Source organism: Aulonocara sp. 'chitande type north' Nkhata Bay, linkage group LG11 (assembly GCF_057382095.1).
Source record: "Aulonocara sp. 'chitande type north' Nkhata Bay isolate Kocher_YH1m ecotype deep benthic linkage group LG11, A_spYH_male_GT1.1, whole genome shotgun sequence".
Taxonomy (NCBI): domain Eukaryota; kingdom Metazoa; phylum Chordata; class Actinopteri; order Cichliformes; family Cichlidae; genus Aulonocara; species Aulonocara sp. 'chitande type north' Nkhata Bay.
This window is the reverse complement of record NC_141354.1, coordinates 32,203,069-32,226,189: the sequence shown is the minus strand read 5'-3', so window position 1 is coordinate 32,226,189 and position 23,121 is coordinate 32,203,069. Positions and strand designations below refer to the sequence as shown.

At 37.8% G+C, this 23,121-nt stretch overlaps 1 protein-coding gene across 3 annotated transcripts in view; it reads right to left on the bottom strand.

Moving 5' to 3' along the window:
* Window positions 1–2,865: 2,865 nt before the first annotated feature.
* The window catches only part of atg5 (ATG5 autophagy related 5 homolog (S. cerevisiae)), a 49,587-nt gene continuing 29,331 nt past the window's right edge, over window positions 2,866–23,121 (bottom strand). Inside the window, exon 8 of one of the 3 annotated variants that reach the window (XM_086312186.1) lies at window positions 2,866–4,742. In XM_086312186.1, coding sequence (XP_086168312.1) covers window positions 4,606–4,742 — 137 coding nt within the window. In that variant the 3' untranslated portion in view covers window positions 2,866–4,605. Of the gene's footprint in view, window positions 4,743–8,100; window positions 8,475–23,121 lie in introns of those variants that run through there. The other 2 variants (XM_086312185.1, XM_086312187.1) reach the window with 2 other exon arrangements.

The following is a 23,121-nucleotide window of genomic DNA, read 5'->3' as shown; positions in this document are numbered from 1 at the left end:
ATCCATACACTTCACCAAGCATCTCACTCCCCCTGCCTGGAATTTTATTTCCTACGGCTCCATCTTCTCACTGTATTGAGTATGGGGGTTGGATCGCAGCTTGGGAAATCCCATTAAAACGTCTGAGTCAGGGAGATGACAGAGTGAGACAGACTCCTCATCACAGCGTCTACGGCCACAGTGTGTGTACAGTATACAAACACACTAACACAAACACATGCAGTAACACACACATTACCCCACGCCGAGCCCCGGGGTTTGAGTCAACACCATAAACCCACCGTCCCATCACACTTGGCGGCTGAGGAAGCCTGACGTGATGACATGATGTGTGACATCACTCACACAAAACACACAGTTTGGATTAGCACACTGGCAGTGTGACAAAAGACAAGACTGTTTGTGTGTGTGTGTCAGAGGGAAAAATTCAAATGCATGTCTCAGAGCACAGACATACACACCTGTAGGGGGCTATAAATGATCTCTGTAATTATGTGCACACATACACACAAACACACTGTACATTTCAATTACTTGGAAAAAGAAGAAGAAAAAAAATAGGACAAGCAGACACACACATATATATACACAAACACACACACAGTGACAGGGCAGCCCAAGGCTTGTCTGGACAGTTTAGTGGTCTCATTAGCAGTGGGTGGAATGCCAACAGATAATTAACCAGAAGAGATGAAGAGCGAGAGGGAGGGTGAGTGTCAGCAGTAAAACACATAAGAGAGAGATGTTCTTTATGAGGTGGATAAAGTAAAAAAGCCAGTGAAACACCAGAGGGGAGCAAAGATGACTCTGTCCTGTCTGATGTTTCAAACCCAAAAGACACAGAAGACACTTTCACTGGGCAGCATTTCGCTCCAGTGCTATAAAGGCGCAGAGCATTATGGCTTCATTAACCCAGCTTTCAACGTGTCTGATCTCACCATGTCTCAAAGAAGTCACAAACTGAATTTGTATTTTTGGAAAAAATAAAGTTATCTTCAAAATCATGTATATTTAAAATAAAAATGTCCTTTTGTTGATTACCTTGGATAATCCAGACATGGAGTTTGATACCATTAAGTTATCTTTTTACAATGAAAAATGGCCCCTTCATGTCTACGTGATGGCCAAACCCATGGCCACACTCTAAAGGTCGGTAACTCCTGTGTATTTTCATTTCTTTATTTGAACACAATAACACACTTTAGTTTTAATAAGTTTATTGGTTGGTTTGGATACATTTGTTCTACTTGTAAGCACACACATTTAGTTTACTTATGTATGCATACCAGTTCATTACTTTGATTTTTGACTGCCCTTTATTCTTTTACTTCTTACCTGCCATCATCCCTGGGAGTTGTCAGACACTGACACTTAAGGTCCCAGATCTGTTATAAATATGCAGAGGCCTGTTCATGTAGAGCTTTATATAATAGGAGGATTGTTACTATGAATGTAAAAATGTACAACTATATGAAGAACAGTCAGCGTTTTCTTTCTGCAAATATATTCAGCAATTTATGGGAAAGCTCTTTCAATCTGACTTTTTCAATGTCTCAATTGCATCTGCATCTGCACAAATACACAAACTTCAGAAACTCTTAGCTTAAATGAACTTTGCTTTTCTGATTTCTTTGTTTCCTTTGGGGTTTTTTGATCCACTGACTGGATGCTGAAACCTGAATTGCAAAGCAGAATGGCCTTGGTGAAGTAACTTCAAGGTTAACCTTGGGTTTTCAGTGTTACGAAGGTGTTTCACTTCTCATTGGAGTACTGGTGACTCATGCTGTAGATGTGACCTGATCGGGAGAAGGTTATATCCCATATAAGAGAGGAACATTTAAAAAAAAAAAGAAGAAGAAAGAAAGAAAGAAAGAAAAAGAAAAAAAGTCACCACTGGCTGACAAATCAATTCTCCGAAAAATAGTGTCACCCTTCTCGGAAGATCTGTTGGACCACGGTGTGCGAACAGTGCACTTTTAGCTTGTTTTGTGTTTAACCTTTAATACTTTTCTAACATTATACTTTTATCTCCCTTTGTTGTTCTGCTGCCAGTGGACCCATTTCTGATTGGTCATACTTTATCTTGCCAACACTACTTCCTTCACATGGCTGCACTCACGGATAGATTTTAGCTAACAGCAACCTTTGCTTGACCGCTTAGCCTGATTGGTAATCTGGTAAGTATAGCCAGAGAAAGGAAAGATATCCTGCACATGAGGAACTTATTTTGTGCTCTACACTCTCTCATTGCAAAAAAAAAAAAAAAAAAAAAAAAAAAAGAGTTCAAACTGTTTCACATGAACAGACATAAGAAGTTTGATAGGAAGTCGTATTTTTTTGCCATTTTAACTTCCTTACTCGTATTCATAGTTTTCAGTCACTTGACTGTCTCACCACGCTGGCAGGCAAAACATTACTTTATCATAATGGGCCATAGTGGAAAGTCAGTAGTGCTGCAGGAAAAAGTGTTCGGGTTTTTACCACCTATCTCAAGCCAAGACTACTTGGATCATCTCCCCATGGAGGAAAAACGAAGATATGAAGAGAAACTACAAGTGTTGGGGACTAATTCTGCCCCAGCAGGTTTATCCAAGTTCCTGTAAGTGGTGACGTCTCTCCCAGAGCTCCAGTTCAGCAACATCTATGTGAATCTTGTAGAGAATGCTCACCTTACACTGTTGCCAGAGCGAAAGCTTTCAAAGTATGGAGAGCTGCATGTATTTTCAATCTGGTTGAGTAAATAACGCCACATGTATGAAGTGAAGAACAAGAAAATTATCACATATTATAAAATAATGTTGTTTTATGAGGGTTGAGCAAGTATTTTTGCAATGCCATGTAAATCATTCCTACAGGTTCGCTGTGGAGAAACTCTGAGTGGGTATGTCCCTCTAGCTATGACATCACATGAAACCTACTTCCGTACAGAGCCTTTAAATACATATAGAAGATTTCAGTTTGATTTTAAATCAGTATGGATTAACAATGTCAGATTGATTTTTAATGGCAATTTATTTCACTGTGAACAGTAAAAATCACAATCAAAACAAACAAAAGAAAGTCAAGATGCCGATACGAGAGAGAAACATGGCAACATTTTACAAACTCATCTAGTCATTGCATTCCTCAGCTACTGCCATTATGCTGTAAAAGAAATGCTGCCCACTATTGCCAATTCTCTTTGTGTCAACAAACAAAATTATTTAAAGCATATGTAGAACATGTAAAACCACCACTGCCCCCAACAGACTGCAGACTTAGTGCTAAGTACGCCTGCCGTCTCATTATCTCAGCTGAGTTCTTTAAATGAAACAAAACCAGATGCTCATTTAAGTTTGGCAGTGAAGAAAAGACGCTCTTGCCAAATCTGACAAAAACAGACAGTAAAAACAGCTAAAGAGTGTTGTACTGATGGAAAGATATCAACACCTGCTATTGAAAACACATGTGGATTTTTTTCCCCATGAGTCTCTCAGTAAATGCTTTAGCCTCATTAGTAGCTACGTGATTTTTGAATGTTAACTCTGTGAAAATTCAACATCTCCATTGTTTTTTTAGTAGTAAAAACAGGCTTTTACCATGCCACCATGTCATTTTTAGTTTATGGACATTTGGTTTTGAGCGTTGCAGATTCCCACCATCCACTGGGCAACAAATCTAAAAAATTAAAGACCTTAAGTTGTGCAAAGGCAGTTTTTTTTCTCTGCCAACAAACAAACAAACAAAAAAAGGAATTTCATAATTTTAAAATCAAAGCTACAATTTAATGCTAATTCATCAACAGTACAGAAACACTTTGGACATTCTGATTGCTAAGTTGCTTTTGCAAATAACTCAAAATTCAATGGTAAACAGTCAGCCCAAAACACCTCCTGGGTATGCTGAGATCAGTGAATTATGTCAGTCACTGCTGCCAAAACTCCAAATCAGTTTATCCTCTTTTTATTCAAGCCCACTTTGTCAAATGAATCCGTATTTTTAACCAACAAAAGGTTGTGATGTGAGCTTAAAGTGACTTCATGTGCACACGTCCACACATTGATGAGAGGACAATAAGGATAAAGATGATAATGTGCAGTAAATAAGGCAACTTCAGCAGGATTTGATACACCGCTCCCCAAACTAGAAACAACTCCATTTCCCTGTCTACAGAAAAGTTACCGACAAGACAAGGAGGAAGATGTGTGCCAGATTTGTGAAACAAAGGATTCGTTCACCTCCTCTTCTCCCATTGAGATGTTTGCTTGTTCAGAGAGGAGTGGAAGGAGAAGACGTGGGAAAAGAATAAAAAAGAAAAGAAAAAAAGAACGAGATCCTTTGCTCATTCAACTCTTGCTTCTCCTTGTAGGAGAGGAGAAAGTTCTTTCCTTTTTTAAACAAGTTTTTGAGGGGGAAAGAGGAGGAGCAGTAGTAATTTTAAGAGGATATAAATATATATAGATAAGCTGGAAAAGGGTTCGTAAATATCCCCTTTTGCATCCTTTGCATCCTCCTTCTCATTAAAGAGTTCTGTTACGTTAAGGTTTCCACTAAAAGAAAACGCTGGTCAACTGGCTGGCCAGTGTCTTATCACAGTGACAGTACATTGCAGGAGCAGAAGTGGCCTCAATCACTCGGAGTGGGAACAACACAGATGTGCAGGAAGTTGTCAGGATGGCTAAGGTGTTCGCTGAGCCACTGCAGAGGCGTCTCCAGCAGCGGCTCGATGCCGTGGATCACCACCTGATAACGTTTCTGCTCACCTAGATGGAGTGAGAGGGGACAGTTAGTAAATACCATCAGTTATTTAAAAGTACAAATTTACAATATGTTCTTTTCTCAGTGCTGGTTTTCCAAACTCAGTGTTTAATCTGCCGTTGTTCCTGTAATATACAATTACACTCCCAAAAGAATGCAAAGTATTTCAATCACAATTACACAAATATTGAAAGATTCTTTGACCAAAAAAACCCAACAAAAAACCCAATACACAAAACAGTGATAACTAATTAAGTTAACTGGCAACGGACCAATAGGTCTAAATTGAAAAGCGCATCCAAGCGAGTAAAATAGTTCATCAATCTGTAAAAACTATACAGGAAAACAGTTCAGAATAGCTTTTTCCCCCAATGTGGCATTGCAGGTTAAGGGATTGCACATTTTTATCATGAAAGGATTCAGAGAATATGGAAAGATCACAGCATGCAAGCAACTAGGTCCCAGAAGAAATACTAAATAGATGTGATTCTTAGGCCTTGAGGATGCACTGCACAAAGAAATGACAGGTTTCTGTAAAGGAAACCACTGCGATGGCACAGGAACCCTTCTGAAAGCCACAGTCAATGAAGTTGTTATGCAAATTAAACTAATATACCCGAGATCCAGAAACTCCTGAGTCATTAACATTAAGACGAACCGAAGTGTAAAGGTGTAAAGGTGTCTTGTTATGTGAGCAATAGAATCAAGAACGCCGCAGGGCAAAAAACCAGTGTTGATGATGGTAAGCGGAAGCACCGGTGCACAACAATGTGGGTAAGTTGCACATTCGTGCAGTCCCAATAATGCTCAACAGGTTTTGCTGGCATCCAGTCCAACATGTTTTTGCTTGTTAACAGCAAGAAAATGCTAAACCACTGTTTCCACACATCACACATCAACAGCATGGCTTACAGTAAAAGAGGCTGCCTGATAAACTGTCTGCAGTTTAACTCTGAACAAAACGGGTGCCGATATAAAACAAACAGAGGACATCCCAAAAGACTGGGAAAGTGCTGCATAAATTAATGAACAGGAGGAAAAAACAAAGGAAGAAAAACATCATGTGACAATTTAAAAGCAGAAAGGAGAGAAAGAGAGATGAAAAAAATGAAATAACGTGAGAAAGTCAGAGCAGAGTAGAGAAAAGAAAAGACAACGGTGTCAAAAAGAAACAAGATAAAAGCACAAAGACTAGGAAGTAATGCAGGAGAAGCAGGAAAAGAGATGCTAACATGAGGTGAGAGAGACCACATCAGATAGTACAGTAATACCACTGGTGTGGTGGATGAGAGAGAGAAAGAAGAGAGAAAGTATGAGTGGAAATGTGAGTGTGTGTTCAGTTAAAAAGCAAAGTGGCAGTTTATTGTTTTTGTTAACCTGTCACAGGATTCGAATTTTAAACTTTCACTCTGACAGTGCGTGGTGAGTGAGAGTCAGCGTCCTTTGGTAACGCCCATCCCTCAAAGGACCACGACTAAAAACACAAAAAAACGAACGTTATGAGAAACAACTTCCTCGACCTTTTCAACTTGCGGAGGTCAGATCGTTCGTCGAGTGTACATTTCTAAAGATTAAATGACAACTTTTAATCTGTAAACTCCTCTAGTTTAACCAATGATCTCTTTATCAGCAGTGGCATGATGTCCTCTGAAGGAGCTCTGTCAAGTCTGAAGAAATGAGGTGTGAATTTGGAAAATTATTTCATTTTAATATGGGAAATTAAGAATAAAACTCCTTTAGCAATTACAAGCACTAGCTTTTTCCTTTCATCTAAACTACCTCAATGTCATAAAATTAAAAATGGTACAAAAATAAGAAAAGATAATCATGGTAACACAAGAGCAATGAACAGGAGACCACGCCAAGATGACCATCCTTATTACTACTTTTAGCTGTACTTAATACTAAGGCCTTAATAATTAGTACATTTTATATTCTTTACAATTTTTAAGACACAATTACATTTGTTTTAACAGATTTTAAAATGTTAAAAAATTTCTGAATTTTTATAGATTTATGCAAGTACAGACTTATCCAAGTAGTGTTTGGACGCATGCATACAGCAGCTCAGACTCATTTCAAGCCTCAGACATATTTCTGAAGACCAGAAATGTTTAGAAAAAAAGTATGCACGCATATTTTCTACCACTGAGCTTTAATGATAATCTCTTCTTAGAGTAAGGAACTGACCTCTAGTTTTAATATAATAAATTACAAAATCATTACATTTTTGTAATGTGCAGGGCAGTTTATATAAAGCAATTCAAATTATGTTATCTGTTCATATTTTAATTTCATTAAAGTCATAAATATTCTGACTTCTCTGACCAATAATTCCTTCCTGACTGATATTCATGCTTCAAGACATATTTTTGCAGTGAGCAGGCCAGAAGGTGACAAACCTTTTAATTGGCCATAAAACAGAAACTATGTTTAATATGTCAATTAACATAAAAACAGTCACAATTTTTTGGTCCAGTTCATCGTACAGGCAGAAATGACACTGCAATTCTTTTAGTTTAGATTTGAAATTTTAAACGTGAACTTATTTTTGAGAAACCGTTTTTGAGCTTTTTACCATTTGTACTTTGCATTTGTCTTTGCGTGAGAAAGGCAGACAGTGATTGCCCTTTTCCTGTCTATCACTGTTGTCCTCACACACACACACACACACACACACACACACACACACACACACACACACACACACACACACACACACTGTTGTCCTCATTCAGTTCCACGTAATATCAGGAGGACGGTTAAGACAGAGCGTTAACTGCCGGTCTGAGAAGCAACTCCACCCCACACCTGCTGACTTACTGGCAAACAGAAACATGCAATAAGTTAAAATGAAAAAGCAATGCAAGTTCTCAGCAAAGGTTTGCTTCTGAAGATGGAGGCTGTGCACATTTAGGCCAGACCTGTGAGCTGCCTCTACTGGTGGCAGCTGGAATTTAAATTTAAAAGCTCTTTAACTGCTTTTATGTAATCCAGTATTGGTACTAGTCTTCAAAACAAACCAGAATTGTTTAATCATTATAGCTAAAGTGCTATTTTAGAGTAACGGTTCATAAGATTACCCCAGCTGATGATTAAAAAAAAAAAGAGGAATGGCTTGGCCTCTGCATGCTTATTTTAACTGATGCTATGTGCATGCAGGAAGTCTGGTGAATACAGTTTGTGCATGTGTAAGCATCTAAACAGGACTTTATTTTACAGAAATAAAACTTCTTCTTTTTTTAAGTGTTTTTTCTTTTAAACCTCTGAGCACCTAGAAATGCATTTGAGAAAAGTACAAACCATGTAGATGTGAGAGGAAAAAACAAGTTCTAAACAGTGATAACTATTTTGTTGAATTTTTAATTTATTTATGATTTTTCACCATTCATTTCCAGTACAGCTGTTGGTGGAATTAAATTAATTAATGAAATTAATTAATTAATTAAATAAATTAAATAAATTATCTCACAATAGCATTATTAATGCATTTTAAACATAATAAAATATGTTTGAAGATTCAAGAAGTGCGAAATTAAAAGGATGTGTTGTTTACACTTCTGGTTAACTGTGCTCAAACCACTTAGCCACAATCTGAAAAAGAAAGAGGATAAAAAAAACAAAAGTTTTTGTTCTTTTCTTTTTTAAATGTTATTTCTTCTTTGATGACGGCATTTGAAGAGTCCATACTCTGAAGAAAATCATCTTTGGGTGGAGGTCCATTACTTACAGATGAGCTGTTGAGGAAAAAACAGCTGAACTGAAATGTGTTACAAGGAATTTGAAAAGGAGAAAAATGTTACGCAAAAAAGAAAAAAAAGAAGAAAAAAAAGAAATAGTGAATGTACAGCGTGCAACTAAGAAAGGGCAGCTTTTGGTTTAAACTTTACACAAAATCCTTTTAGTAAGGTCGTATTATGGTCCTACAATGCACAATCCTCTCCATAGTGTCATCTATGAGCAGCAAATCTTTAATGTGTTAAAATATAAACCAAAAAAACAATGAACCTGTGAAAATCGCCAGAGGCTGAAATTGATCATTCTGAATCTGCATTCATTTGTACTGTGAACAGTGAAACAAAGTACATAATTGTGACACCGTGTTAGGGGGGTGGGGAGCAATGATTAACTAACTATTTGGCAATAATGTCCCAAAAAAAAAATTCATGAGAAAAAGTGCAATTTAGTTCAAAAGCACAGAAAGTAAAAGGTGAGATGCTGCTTAAGTGACAGCAAGAGTGAAAACACACTTTCCCTGGTTCACTCATTTAATCGCGCTCTCTCTCTCTGCTTTACACGCACTCACAGACACACACACACACACACACACACACACACACACACACACACACACACACACACAACACATTTCTGGGTGGTATTTCTTAACCATCACTAACCTTTACCCCTTGCCTGACAACAGAAAGGCAGATGGGGGCGGAGGAGGCGTATTATCACAGTATCACTATGAGAAATCGGGGAAATTTGCAATGGGCCACACCCCCCAAAAACTCTCATACATCCATACACTACTCAAACACATAAATATTACTTTAGATCATCACTTTAACCACCTGCACCCAAATTAGTCAGACGAATGTGTGCAGTGTCACGCTAAAACCCACACAAATTCATACAGTATTTGGGAAACACATGAGAAAAAAAGCAGGAAAAGGCAAACTGAATTGCCAGTAAGGTCAGCCTGGGTTGATGACTTTGTCTGCAAAAAACACATCGAACATCTGCACCACTGGAACAGCTGACACATGTTAAGCCAAAAACAATTGACACAGTTAATTAAAACAAGCTTTTTTCCTTTGAACCACAGAAACATATCATATTCGTGTTATATGAGAAGGAAATAGAGAAATAGAGATAGCGCATATGTAACCTACTTAATCCTTAACTTTCTAAGATGACTTAAGGTCATCAAAATACAGCAAAAGACTGTCAAAGGAATTGAACTTTGTAGAGTGCTAAAATAGCCTTTAACCACCAGGACATTGTCAAAGCAAGTAAAATTACCTTTTGTCCCTAACATTCTTGCTCATCAAGTTCATTTTATTATGTGCATGAAGTACTACTTATCCTCACAACTCTCACCAGCCAACCCGTGTAATCTCCTTGTGATCGGTATATGGCCGTGGCAGCATGAGCAACCTCTGGGTGACCGGCTGATCACCATAATTAATTACAATCAGTTGCCAAAAGCAAAAAAAATTCAATGCAATCACCGGACAACCACTGATTTTTTTTTTTTTTTTTTTTTAAACTACTAACCAGGAGGTTGCCATCCTATTTGTAATCTAGTATGACAGAGCCATAAGAAAGCATTTAGTGACTCAGATGATGCCATAAGGATTATGGAATGGACCATAATTAATAAAGAGCTCTTTAAAATCCAAATTAAATGCCACAATCATCTTTTTTCCAACCAGTATGCACTTTTTACACATTTATAACCAGTGTAGAAAAACTAGTTAATCATGCATTTCTTTAGATTTGGAGAGGAAGTCGGAGTACTGAGGAAACCCACGCAGGCACACGGAAAACATGTGAACTCCAAACAGAAAGGCACCAGCCGACCAGGAGTTTCAAACCCAGAGGCTTCTCGCTGTGAGGCGCTAGTAGTAAACCACTGAAAAAAACATGGGTATTTACCAGGAAAGCATATAAAACGGAGGTGTTATGAAAGACACACAATGTGAACTCTGAACTAGAGCGGGGTAGAAAATGAGTTTCTAAGATAGGTTGACACATTTTTACAGTTTATATTATTACAGCTTTATAATATATTATCATATTTTTTTCTGAGAGCCGTGCCAGCGTCTGTATGCCTCTTCTCGTACTACCCTGTCTGACTCACACCCCGCCCCCACACACCCTCTCAATCTCAAGGTTGCTCTCAAAGTTCCCTTGCAGCACAAAGGAGCACAACACAGGTATAGTGGTAAATAACATTTGAATATTGAAATTGGAATTTAACTTGATGTTAAAAATGCATGTGTGCCAATATGGATGCATACATAGTTTTACATAAGTTTTGCATAGTTTGTTGATTTATAGAAACATGCAACTCCATTTACCTCGCAGAAAATGGAGTTGCTGGTTACCACTGTGAGGCTGTGGCATTTTAGCAGGTTAGTTTGGTTCCTGCTTAACATTTTGAAACACCACAGTAAGACACACAAGCTAGGAAAATGAAGTCGTGGTAAAACCAGCAACTCTTACGCTCTCTCTCATGACCAAGTTACTTGTCATGAACTGCTGAGTGAAGCAAAAGGTGAAATGAGTTTATTTGTGAGGTAAAGACCATTAAAAAGGGTAAGAATGGGTTGTCCACAATGTCTTGTTAGAAAGAAATCCCTTCAAACTGAGGTTAAATGACCCATGAGCAAGCATTCTGGCAGTGACACAAACAACAACACTAACCTGTTTTTTAATGCCAAGAAAAAAGGTGGTTATATTCAAGATGGAGAGTTTGATTCCCCCTCAAGCAACCAGAAGTACAGGTATAACCGTCAGAAGATGTGTCACGTACAGAAAAAAAAAAAAACAATGCTGAGGAATATCGTACAGGAATAGAGATTTAAAAGTGATGTTTTCCCGATTTGACTAATACAGTTCTGTGAATCATTCGTGTGACAGCTCTGACCATTAACACCGGGAAAAGATCTTTTTGAAGCCAGCTGACAAGAATTAACACGCAGATCTAGTCATCAATATCCAGCAGCTCTACTGCTAAGTAATAAATCACCTGCTTTTTTTCCCTGTCATCAGCATTTTAAATTGTATAATTAAACTACATTACTATGCTGTAGTGTGCAATTCCAGCTTCTGATTTTCATAAGTACTTTTTACAGACAAGAAGATAACAATCCATTATTTCAGTATTTTTGGAAAAATATGTTTGGAAAAATGTTTTGTCCAAAGGACAAAAAAATCCAAGAAACGTAATCAGTGATGATTGTAAATATCTTTAAATCTCTGTAGTGGAAGTTGCTTAGTGGAAGATTTTCCATGTCCAGAAATCATGACCACACCTGCTAAAAAGACCAAACAGAGCTTATGGTTTAATAGTAAGTGCTCAGTTGGCTCACTCCAAATCCAAATCAGTTCATTAATAATAACTCGTTTACACAGCAAATAAACAGTCTAATCTATATGAAAAGAAAAAAAAGAAAAAAAAAAGAAAAAAAAAAAAAGAGTAATTTGTTTGCTGACATACACACACACCCTGTGGTTGAGTAGTACCCAACTGCTGGCCAAGAGAACATGTTTTGTCAACCAAGCACGGCCAAAGACTATTTAGAAAGACCGCAATGCTGCAGTCTCCTCACAGCAAACAGCGGCTGACTGCATGACTGGCAGCTGGTCAGACTTTCTGGCTGACAGAATGAATTACTAATGACTAACTGGTGGATAAAAATGACTACCTAGCTACTGAATGAAAGCTGGCGAGTCCAACTCTCCACATGGAAACACTTTCTGTGAGTATTACGGAAATCTTACTGATGTACTGAAGTATGCATGCAGGAATTTCGTCTAAGTTACAGTACATATAAATACAATAACTGAAAAATGCCTTGACAGTCACCACACAAAGATCGCTGTGTGACTATTTAAAGAAGGTTCAGTATAGTGCACGCTCATGGACACTTTATTAGGTATACCTGTGTCAAAATGCCTTGTTGGTGTCAGAGGTCAGAGGCCCGTCTGCTTTGGGCAGTGCTCATTGCATACAATGGTACTACTACTACTACTACATTTGCTTAACAAGTTCACCTATTGAATCCTTGAAAACGAAGACACAAATCCTTTGGGGGTGACATAAGGTGAACACCACAGCTTTGCCTCAACATTGTTGCTCATGTACCCATGATCTGATGGCTGCTTCCAGCAAGATGAAACACGATGTCACAAAGGTCAAATAATGTCAAACGGGTTTCTTGAACATGATTATTAAAATGGCTTCCACAGTCACCAGATTTCAGTCCAATGGAGTATCTTTAGGATGTGGTGGAACGGGAGATTCACATCTTAGATGTGTAGCCAAAAAATCTGCAGTAAATGTGGGATGTTAATATTATGAAAAAAACTAGGGCAGTTATAAAGACAAAAGGGTGTCCAAACCTGTACTAGCGAGGTGTACCTAATAAAGTGGCCTCTGATTACATGTTTGAAGAAAAGTAATCATGTAATGTTACTGTCTGACACATTTTAATACACCGTTAATAATTTGTTATTCATTTCATTTATGTCATGACATTTTCACAGTCTGGAAGATTCAAAGATTCATGTATATTCTGAAAATAGGATAGTAATTAAAAACAAAGGTGTACGCAAATAAAATGACCTAATGTTCTGATGAAGGCTGCAAGGCTGAAATATTAACATGTCCGTTGACATGGCCAAAATAAATTGGTGAAACTGATTTTCATTAGGTTTTGTAAAGATGCTATCCATTTTCTTTTTAGGTATTCAACATTGTACCTATATGATTTGGGTTTAGCACCACAGATTGTATATAAAATTTACAATACAGTGGAACCCTGACTTACGAAAATCTTCGACTTCCGAAAGACCCTCGGGAACGAATTAATTTCGTAAGTCGAAGCACCCATTGCGCCTTTTGAGTGAACAATAGGCTAAAGGCTAATTGCTAACTGCAACAACAATACGTCATTCAAGTGGAACAGTGAAGCGCATGTACGAAAGCCAAGGGGGTTGTCACATGATTCGTAAGGCATTGTGGGCATTGTAGGCATTCTGAGCTCAGCTAATCAGAGCCAGCGGCTTTCATTACGCGGGCATTTTGCCCTAACACGGGCAGAAATATTGCCGTTAAGTGCCTTCGTAACTTGAATTTTTCGTTAAATGGGGTATTCGTAAGACGGGGTTCCACTATATGTAGAAAAATATTGCTTAAAACATTTTATTGGATCTTACTGTGAACTTTTGATTTAGCAAATTATTTCTTTAAACTATCATTCTAACAGCTTTTAACTTCTGCTCAGTCATATGGGTATATGAAGCCCCTGTACATAATAGAAATAAAGTAGGCAGTATTTTAGATAATGACCCTGAATGCTAGAGTTTCAATATCTTTTTTCTACAAAACCACTGACCTTTGATAAAAGCTATGGTTTTCATATGTTAACCGTTAACCTGCAGCAGCACAAGAACTGTGATTAGAAAAAATGCGAAATAATATATCTTAATCATAAGTGTCTTGATAGAAATTAATCATCTTTACCACACACTGAGCTTCTGAAAACACTGTGCTAGAGACACATTTGAGTCAGAAACAAAAACACTCCATCCACATTATGTTTTGTGGACTGAGCTTTTATTTGTTTAATGTACAGAAAATACAAACTTAATTTTAGCCCATACATGTAAAACTGACTTGACTTTTGAATTAATGCAACCGTAGCATTACATAAACTGGTCGGCAACACTACAAAAGTTTTAGGACATTTTGATTACCACTTTAAATATAAAACAAGCACAAACTTGCAATCACATTAAACATTATCTCTGTTTAAAATCTGCAATAAGGTGGTTGAGTTTATTAACATCACTGTATTGTGATTACTGCAATGAAAATATCAGTCCTAAATGATATCCCATTATCCATAGTTTATAACTTCTTTGACAAATCAAATTAAATGTGATTGTATATTTAAAAATAGACTGAGAAATATCCATTTAGAATAAGTTACTGTAACCCTATCTCAAGGAGTTTAGTGCCGTGGTTTTGCAAACGAAACCCGTCCCTACCGAGTTTACATTTTTGTTAAACGTATCACTCATACTCATACTTCAGTGACCTGAAGTGGCTACTTTTACTTATGGTGGCAGTGTTGCTGGTCTGCAGCATTCAGATGTGTATTAACACAATGAAAAGACATGGTCTTAGAGAAGCAATTGTTGCTGTCCATCAGTGGGGTTATAACAGATCACACAATTTGAAGTTTGTTACCCTATAGTGAAAAAGTCCCACAAAGCTGGTTTTGTTCATCTGGATGCAGCATTTTCAGTGAGAGGAACGCTATATCACACTTCTAAGTGACTTCCTCAGTCTCAGCTGACAGCAGGTTTCCCCAAAGTTATACACGGTACAGTTGCACATCAACTGAAACTAGTGCCGTTACCTAACAATGAGCCATGAGCTCAGTTTCATGATCATAAATATGCAGATTCTCATGATCACTGTTCAATGACCATGAGAATTCTCTGTTAAGCAATGGTGCTAGTTTTAAATGTTGTGCAACGATGCTATTTATGAGGCTGGGGAAAGCTGCAGTCAGCTGACACTAAGTCACTTGAATGAGTGATGAAACATTTCTCTTACTGATAACACCGTTTATAGAGAAACCAAATTGACTTTCTAGGATTTTCTGACCTTGGTTATTTAGCAAAAATCTAGCTATAAAGTGACAAAGATGAAAGAGAACTTTGCGCAAAAAAAAAAAAAAAAAAAAAAACCCACCCAAAAACAAGACAGAGCTACATTTCAGACTTTAGAGGCCTCAGTTAACATGTTAAATCCTGTAATTCATGACAGTCAAATCATGAAAAGGAATGAACAAGTGTGGCTTATTTGGCAGCATTGCCAGGGGAATGCCCCACACACAGGACCTGCGCACCTTGCAGTGTAAACCATTGAGTAAACCATGGACTCTTCTGTATACCAAAGGATTCTTGGGTCAACTGCGGGGCCGTCTACAACTAAAACTTGCCAAAAATCATGCAACAGAAAAATAATCCAAAGCATACCAATAAATATACATAACAACCAAAAAAAACGAAGAAATAATATGTTGTAATAGCCTGAACTCCAGACCTCAGCTGGGTTGCTTGAGCAATTTTGACTCAGACAGTCAGAAATATTATAATTCTGATAATTTATCAGTACATATGCATATTTTTATATCAATGTATAAATACAAAGCTGACACTTGTGAGACTTTAGAGGTGTGAGCATCACGGCAGATGCCTTTGTGTCAAAGTATCTGAGGATAAAACACAGAAAAGCATGAAGGAGATTTTCCTGGTCTGGCTTTTTATAGCAGATAACTGTGTTAAAAATATTCTGCAGTAGATCAAAAATGGAAGAAAACATGAATCGACATATGAACATTAACTGATGCTGCTGAAGTGAAGCAGGGCAAAGTTATAAAGCTAAGCATTTTGCAATTTGGGATAATTTGTAAAGGTTTACATATCTTCGATACTGAACAGCATAAAGCCTTTCTTGTGGGAGGTCATTAAAAAAACAAAACAAAAACAGCAGCATAATGGTGGAAGTGTGATTTTATTATGGTGGAAGCAAAACAGCAAAAGTAAGAGGGAATTAATGACAATGTTTATCAAATGTGAAGTGTAGTTTTAGCTGGTTCACTGAATTTGGGTCAGAGAGTGACAAAACCTCCAGCATCAGAATCTGTGAGATGTTGGCTTTCAGCCCCAATGGCGTGTCTGTGTACGTAAACGATCCGTGTTTTGTGTTTACGTCTTTTACCTGCTCTCATTTGCTGTTTTAGCTGTTTGGTGGTTGTTGAAATAGTTTTGTGAGCTTTAACCTGAGATTCTGGCGTTTCTGGGAAAATACATTTAGATTTAAAAATCGATTCAGGATTCAATACATTGATATCATTTTATTCAAGCTAAAAAAAAATTTATCGTAAAATCTATTTTAATTAAAATGCTGATGCAGGACCTCAAGAGAGCAGTGCATATAACCCGATCATATTGTCCACAATAATAAAAGTATTCATTTTCACGTGATGTAAAAGTGTTAACAATTTAAGTAAAGTTATCAGTGATATAATGATTCTGTGTATCTACTTTTGCACAAACAACAAGACAAAACCAGACATGTTTGAGAATGAAAGCGATGTGTCAGCCTGTGATGATTGTTAATTAGAAGTGAGCTTCTTGAGCCTCTGACAAAGCACAATACTCTGAAAGATATGCAAAGAAAGTGTTGCCACTACAGGTGTAAACAACAAATTTGTTTCAACAGATGGCAAAGACTCAACATCAAGTACAACCAGATTATGTGGGAGGAGTATGGTATCATATTTATGTTAATAATTCCATAGAAGAGACGCTAGAAGCTGGTGATGTGCAGCCCAAATGTAAGCAAATGACTCAACAGACCATTACTGGAGAGCTCATAAATTATCACTTCATATGACAGTAAGAACAAACTGTAGCTGGAAATTAATGACGAAATTACACGGTAGAAAAGCAGCTGATTAAAGAGCTCAATTCAAGTTACAACATTCCAGTTTCAATTTTATTATGTGGCAAATTACTCATTCACACCTGAATGCATGGCAGGTTTGCTAAAAGAAAAAACAGTGCAACTCTTGCATCATTTACTGCTAATACATTTGAAGGGCAGCAGGACCAGTACGTGAGTCAGTGTGCAAGAGTTATTGTTGTTGTTTTGTGTTTTTAATTATATGAAAATCCTACACAGGCTGGTAAAACTAAAGTGTTATTTTATACTTTTACACTTGAAGTTGCAGTGTCTATTGCACCATAATGCTGCTGCTGCTGGTGGTGGCACCTTGTGGTAAAAAATTCACACTTTGAATTGCGTCATCATTGACAGTAAAACTGGAAAGGATGGGTGGAAATTGCCATTCATTTTACAATGTTCACTGTCCACCCCCCGACATAGAGGTCGGCTATTTAGGATGTGTAATACTCTTGAAACATAGTGAGAAACCTACTAAACATTATGTAGATAAGATAAACTATGGCAACCATGAGTAAAAAAAACAAGTGTATATGTTATTTCAGAGAAAGTAAAACACATTATTGACTAGCATCTTCCTCGTTATGTGGGAGGGGTGAAGATGGATGTTAACTTTCACCCTCTGAGTGCGTTTACCCATGCTGTGAAGCGTAGCCCTGACATTCTCCCAGTCTTAATGTCACACGATTTATATCATTATATTATCAACAACCCCTTACATTTTATTGAACAAGATGTAAAGGCCCACAAAAACGTGAATGCTTATCAGTATTTTGTGTGAAGATGGGCAACAAACCCCAGCCACTGGACTCTGCCTGGAATGTAGTTACTGGGTCAAGTGGACCCCGGTCACTGCTTGGGTATTTACCTGATTTTTATTCCATTTTGATATTGATACATCTGTGCATTATCCTTTAAAACTGTCAACATAGCTCATTTGTGATTAACAACAATAATACTTGTTACAACAGTAACTTGTTAAAGATAGCCATAATTTTCTGTCAGTAAGTGCTGCTGTTAGTTTACCCGTGTTATCCGTGAATAGTTCACCCCTATTCACGATTAACACAGGAACTTTTTATTTTTGACGTGGCTCTATCATGAGCAGACTTGCACTTAACAAATAAACTATCTAATGATGTGACATAATCAAAATGCTGATCAAAGGGAAAGTAGTTAAAACTTTTAAGACACTAGAATCTAATGCTAGCTGACATGATGTTACCTTGTAGAGTTATGTTGTTGATTAGCCATCAACAGTCAGCTGTCCAAAGATGGGAGGGTCGCATGACTTATCTGCTGACGATAACTTATTGTGATAATATCAAAATTTAATTAAATATGTTCATATAGGATTTCTTATGTTAGAACCCAAACTTCAGTTCATGAGTGAGACTGAAACAGAAAAGTGATTAAAAAACCCTCTTTCTTGATGCAGAATATAGGGAGATTGTGAGGCAGAAAAAAAGAAGTAGTCATAATTTCTATGTAAACTTTCTGAGTGACAGGATATGATCGCTACCACTTATCACATCCAATATGGTGCCCGTGACATCACGTCCAAAACGTCCATATTGTCAGAAATACTATTATCAATTTCGTTTAAATATAGTGCTGTAATTTTTAGGCTATATTACTATATAATATATAATGAGGCTTACATCAAGTTATTACTGCTAAAAGTGGTTTTACAAGTAACTGAATCATGGTATGTGCCTATTTTCTTTCACAAAGTGCTTGTGCATTTTGTCTTGATTTTTTTAATTAAATAAATAATGACAAGATGCAATATTTTGTTCATGTGTTTTTCATCTGAGCTATGTCTTTTTAACACCTTGTGAAGACTAGACAAAAACAGTCTGAAAGAATTAGGCAAACAAAAACATGGTCTCAATGCAAAATGAATGATATATATCTATACAGGGGGTGCAAATAGCAGCATTGTGTGCTGAAAATTTACTCTGAAAATGTAATAAACATTTATAATAATACAGTATTTTGTTAGCTCCTCTTATTCATAAATGCATATTTAAGACTCTTTAAGGATGTGGAAAAACCTTGTACATGACAAAATTTTAACATCACCGATCCTACCAGCACAAGCAGTGCATTCATGTTTCCATTTGCTTAAGGTGTACAAGGCAATAGAAATTTTTATCAAAACATTCACATGCATCGCAGTCTTTTACAGTAAAGCTGTACGGATAGAATTAGAAAGCAGAAGATCTCAGCTGACCACATTTTAATCAACAATAGAAAGAGTCATCAAGCAGGCTTTCAAGCCATTCTGAATTCCCCTGTCTGGTGCACATCTCAGACGCCCCCGCACATGAACCATAACCCACTATATCTGCTGTATCAAAACAGCCACTGAAACCTACACTTCCCCTCGAGCCTCCGAACCAAGCCGAACCGTATGGGGAAGCCTGCCAATAGTGAGTGGGCTGTACCAAATATGTTACTGAAATGGGTGAACGTGGGAGGAGGAAAGAGGGTGCGCTGAGAGATCGCTGTGTGGATTTGTCACTCAAATAAGAGGGGGGTTGGTCAGGGTGGGGCTGTGGGGGCTATGATGAGGTAGGGGTTTTCCTACGATTATTCATGGACAATAATCAATGCAAGGGTTTTTCATGATTGTGCTCGCCTCCGATAAAAACCTGCAACTTCGCTTACAAGAACTGTCTGTCAAACACATGTCATGTGTGGGCAGCGTCACCCTTCAGGCTGTGATTTCTGTGGCAAATCTAAGCTAAATTCCTAACAAAAGCTTGCTCAGTAACACACCTGGTAGCAAAAAAAGAAAAAGAAAAACCTAAATAGATGAGACAGCTTCAGCACACGTCAGTGTTGACCGCTGCTTACAGGAAAATGTTGCTTTGGGTTTGTTTCCCGCAGTGTGGAGGGAACGAAAGCCTAACGGCAAATCAGGCTTTTCGGCCACCACAGAGAATGATTTGGGAATCCCCTCTTTGTATGTCTTAATTCAAGCCACCTCCATTTGTTTGCTACAACTGGTTTCTGGATCCTAGCAGGGTCAGCACCAATCCTCTCTCAGACATAACAGAGGAGGAGTTTGTTTGAAAAACCCTTGTTATTTGATGTTTGAAAGATCACACAGATGTAGAGCACCCCAGATTTTCTTTTTGTTCAAGTGCCGGCATAAAAAGAGAAAGGTTCTCTGAACTCTTCAAGAATAGTACCAGCAAACCCCCTCCCCCCAAACATCACCACCCCACCCAGTCGCTGAACACAAGTCCCGGTCTCACTAATCCAAACATGCCGCCATAATCCCTGGCTATCACCCAACTCATCTAGCAGCCAAGGAAGACGTGGAAACCAAACAAACGACAAGAGACAAAAGGCCACTTTCACCTTGATCAAGAAGGCAGGCTGGCGGACCCCTCTGGGAGGGAGGAGAGCAAAGAAAAGCAGATTTAACGTCAAAGACATGAAAGACATCGAAAGCAGACAGGGAAGATGAAGACTACACCTGAGATAGAGATAGATGATCAAAGAGGAAAAATGAGCCTTAGATCAGGAAAACTATACAGACAGAAAAACAAAAAGCAAAGCAGAACAAGGAAGAAGATTTATCTGCCACTACTTCCATTCTTCAAACAGTCAAAAAAGCAAACCTTAAAATATGGCAATGACTACAATGCATATAAAATGAACTTCTAACAACTTTCTTAAACTGTGACGGAAACTATGACAGCTGTTACGGTGCAGTACAGAGATGCCGCGTCTTGGCTGGATTTCACTGAAACCAAAGACATTGTACTTGCCGAGTTTCAAGGCTGTGAAACTATGACAACACAAAAGACACGCACTGTACAAGGACAGATTATGATTTCTGAATTACTTTTTCACTTAAAGCTTTAGTTATTAATACTAGGTCAGGAGAATTTCTTGGTAATCCAGAGACTCTGTTAGACAACAAATGACAAGTGCACACCATCCACTTTTGTCATTCTCTGTTACAATTCATAATCTGCCACAGAAACGCAGTGCGCTACCCTACAGCTACACTACAACACTATCCAATCTTAAAACTCTAAGAACTCATACAACTCATGATTCCGGCCGCTGACTTTAGGGGTTGTTGCAGCAGATCATCTGTACCCATAGCAGCCTGTCCCTAGCATGCTCCACCAACTAACATGTTCTCCTTCACTGGTTCTCTGCATCAACAAATCTTCTCTGTGGCATTTTTCTATTCCTAATGCCTGGCAGCTCCATATTCAGCATCCTTTACTTTATACATTCTTCCATCCTCTATACAAGTTCAAACGGTCTCAGCCCTGCCTCTCTTACTTTGTCTCCAAACTGCTCCACTTATGCTGTTCCTCTGATATAGTGATTTCAATTCCTGTCCATGCTGGGTGCTCCAAACAATATATTTTACCATATTGCTGCTAAGGCCCCAACACCATATTTTTGGCTCTGGAACGTAAAGTTAATGGCTATGCTCTGTAGCAGGTAGGGCGCTACCTCTCTATCTCCAATATTTACTTACTTTTAAGTCTGCTTTTGGGCTTAACCAACTCTTAAAGTAAATATCTTGTGCTTTGAGTTTTCCCATTTACTGATAAGTGGGTAATGTACAATGGATGTTAAAGGCTTTGTTCAACTGGGCTTTGAGGCTATAGAGGGGTGAGGGTAAACCAAAACAGTGAAGAAGCCGGCATCACACCCTAAACCCTTCGCACCATTTTTGTCGACATATACTAAAAAGCACTACTCTATTGTTTTATTTGAATTATTTTTGAGTGTACTAGCTGCAAAAGATGTGTTTTGTGTGCTGTGTTATTTGTTGTATAGAATTGGAAAAAAATCTAACATCTTGGGTTACTTTGATACAAGCAAATCTTGCAGTGGCTTGGTGCCGAAATAAAACTAATTACATACTTTAGGAGATTTAAAATATGATAATAATCAAGCTTTTTAGTGCTATTGTGTATTTAATGTAAAAAATTTTACATTTTCTGTAAATTCTGTGAATCTCAGGCAACTCAACTTGAGTGAAGTGTTTGCAGCTGGGCGTCGTCTACCTGGAGTCGAGTGTTTTGACCGATGCATGAAACTAGGGCTGTTCGATATAACGATGTATATCGGATGACAATATAAAAATGTCGTTTTTCATCGTTTCATTTAAAACTATCTTTTGTTTCGTGGTGTCGCAAAATAAACTGTTTACGGCAATATTTTTTCATGGTTTTGATGGTCACTGCAGTGGCTATATTAATTTGTTAAAGTTCTCTCTTTCTCTTATATTTAATATAACCACACTACAGGCGGACAAGCGCCTGTTTTTATGCGTTGTCGTTAGCAACAACGACGGTAAAACCATCGCATGTCCGCTTGTTTATTTTCCACATAAACCTTTCACAATAAAGCTCAAGATCCTGTTGAGACTTTTCAAAATAAACTGAATCACGTGAAAGAGTATGCAGAGTATTTACTGATGAGAAGAAAAAAAAGAGCCGTCAGGTGCTAAAAAATAAACCTTAGACTCAAACGTTAGAACAGGCTTTTCCCCGCAGCATGCCGTGTAATAAATACTCACAAAGAAAACGGCGGCCGTTACAACTTATGTCTAAAAGTGTATAGTTTCATGCATCGGTTAAAACACTCGACTCCAGCTACATGACGCCCAACTGGAAACACTTCACACAAGTCGAGCTGCCCGAGATTCACTGAATTTACAGAAAATGTTAAATTTTTGTGATTTATATCGTTATTGGGACGATAGATGTCTTATATCAGGATATGAGATTTTGGTCATATCGAACAGCCCTACATGAAACTGCATTTTTAGACGTAAGTTGTAACAGCCACCATTTTCTTTGTGAGTATTTATTACACGGCATGCTGCTGGAAAGAGCCTGTTCTATCATTTGAGTCTAAGGTTTATTTTGAGCACCTGACGGCTCTTTTCTGTCCATGTCCCACTTTTCAGAACCAAACCATGTCCATGTCAGAGGTAGCCCGTCGTTTAGAAATAAGGTCCTTGATTTGTTTTGACTGGTCCTTCTGTTTGTCATCATTTCAGTTTATTTTGAAAAACCTCAACAGGATCTTCAGCTTTATTGTGAAAGGTTTATGTAGAA